This window comes from Carlito syrichta, unplaced genomic scaffold, assembly GCF_000164805.1.
Source record: "Carlito syrichta isolate Samal-C Ts95f unplaced genomic scaffold, Tarsius_syrichta-2.0.1 Scaffold127511, whole genome shotgun sequence".
NCBI classification, from domain to species: domain Eukaryota; kingdom Metazoa; phylum Chordata; class Mammalia; order Primates; family Tarsiidae; genus Carlito; species Carlito syrichta.
This window is the reverse complement of record NW_007071607.1, coordinates 28,033-30,065: the sequence shown is the minus strand read 5'-3', so window position 1 is coordinate 30,065 and position 2,033 is coordinate 28,033. Positions and strand designations below refer to the sequence as shown.

The following is a 2,033-nucleotide window of genomic DNA, read 5'->3' as shown; positions in this document are numbered from 1 at the left end:
CTTCCGGCCACCGCAGCCTCGACCTGCTGGGCTCCGGCGATCCTTCTGCCTCAGCCTTCCAAGTCGCTGGAACCACAGGCTCGCGCTACCACGCCCGGCTAATAATTTTTTGATTTATTGTAGAGATGAGGTCTCGCCAAGTTGCCCAGGCGGTTCTCGAACCCACGGGCTCAGGCAATCCACTCACCTCAGCCTCCCAAAGGCGCGGGATTACAGGCTGAGCCACTGAGCCCGGCTTCTTTCTTATAGTATTATAATAATCGTTCAAGGTCCGCTTCTGAGTGAAAACATATGGTACTCTGTTTATAGCAGCGGCTCTTCTAGGCTATCCCCAGGCTTGCATTGTCATCCCTCATCATCTGGGAGCATGTTAGAAATGCAGATTCCTGAATCCAATCCGAAACTTAATCAACCAGAAACTCGGATTGGACCCAGCAATCTGTGTTTTAGCAGGCGCTTCAGGTAATTTGGGTTGGAGGATCAAAGTTATGGGAAGTCTTAGCTTTTCATTTCTGTCTCCATCTCTAGTTCTATTGAGGCTAAACCTATTGGCAGCTTGAGAGTCTGTTAAGTTGAAATAACTGAGTTGGGAGAGTGAAGTGAAGATTTAAAAGTTCTTATTTAGATCTCAGTTTTTAACATTGAGATGGGTTTAGGAGATTTGGGGATCTACATTCTGTCAGTGGGATATTATATTATCAATATTCTGCTAATTAATTACTATAAAGACAAAATATAATGGCTCATGAATACAGTACTAAACTTTTATTAGTCCCCAAATACCTTTAAAGGTACTGTGACAACAGAAGTTTGTGTTGAAATCTAAAACCTTCATTGCTTGACTTGATAAAGTAGCTTTCTTGGTAGCATGTTTCTCTGATAATGTTGACTTTTATAAAGAAACCTTTTGTCTTTTCCAAACCTCTTTCTTTTTAGGCGTTTTGGAATTATGGGACTCTACAAAGGCCTTGAAGCCAAACTGCTGCAGACAGTCCTCACTGCTGCTCTTATGTTCCTTGTTTATGAGAAACTGACAGCTGCCACCTTCACAGTCATGGGGCTGAAGAGTGTGCGCAAGCCCTGATACGCCTTCCTGTGAAAAGTGCAGAAGATGACTCAAGAAGAGAGTTTCCTTCTGAGTGAAAAGAAGTGATTCTCTCTTTACTCTGGCTCTTGCCACCACAAATTTAACCCTCATTGACTTGAAAAGCATCCAAGGGTAAACAGGAAGTATAGTGAACTGGACTTGTTGCCACCTTAATTTTTTTGATGCTGGTTAGATTTGGGGGTGGAAGTTGGACTAATATTCAAAGTAAAACACTATTGAAAACTTAACCAAGTTTATGGGAATTGATTAATTGGTTTTCTTAAGGGGAATGGACTATTGCTCTCATGTGTAACCTTTTCTTTTTAAAAATTTCAACTCTTTTTTTTTTTTTCTCAAAATCTCTTCCAGGTTCTAGGACACATTTAATAACATATAATTCTCCTCAGATGCTTTTGTATCTCTTAACCTTGGTATTTTCCTCACTAAAAATAATATTATGACTGTGCCACAGGGATGACTTTTTATTTTTGTTGGGCTTTTTCTCTCCTGCTTAAGGAGAAGGGTCTTTTTTTAGTACATAAGCTATTTATTTTTGGGGGGGAGATGAAAATTATTAATCCCAAGTGATTCTCTTATAAACTGTAAATGTCACATATTCATTAGTGTTTGACAATTTTTTAAATATTTATTTCGAATCAACTCTTTCATCACAAAAGGATTGAGGTTTTATGTCCATCCATACAAGTCCCAATGAGTCAAGCCCCAATAAATTGTCAGCACAAAAGACATTCTTGAAAACTGCTCTTTATTAAAGTATTACATTGGGTTTGCAATCAGATGGTAAAAATCACAAAAAAGGGACTAGGAACAGATACCTCATTTAGGCTGTGGAATATCGTCTCCCTTTATAAATTCTTGGTGTAGGCTGCAAGTTTTGAGAATGAACATCTGGTGAAGGTTTTCATTTGTAAACCTTTCTTGGAGT

General features: G+C 39.2%; 1 protein-coding gene across 1 annotated transcript in view; it reads left to right on the top strand.

Moving 5' to 3' along the window:
* The window catches only part of LOC103250279 (peroxisomal membrane protein PMP34-like), an 8,658-nt gene extending 6,955 nt beyond the window's left edge, over window positions 1-1,703 (top strand). Inside the window, exon 3 of the mRNA XM_008048876.1 lies at window positions 937-1,703. Coding sequence (XP_008047067.1) covers window positions 937-1,084 — 148 coding nt within the window. The 3' untranslated portion in view covers window positions 1,085-1,703. The remainder of the gene's footprint in view (window positions 1-936) is intronic.
* The last annotated feature ends 330 nt before the right edge of the window (window positions 1,704-2,033 follow it).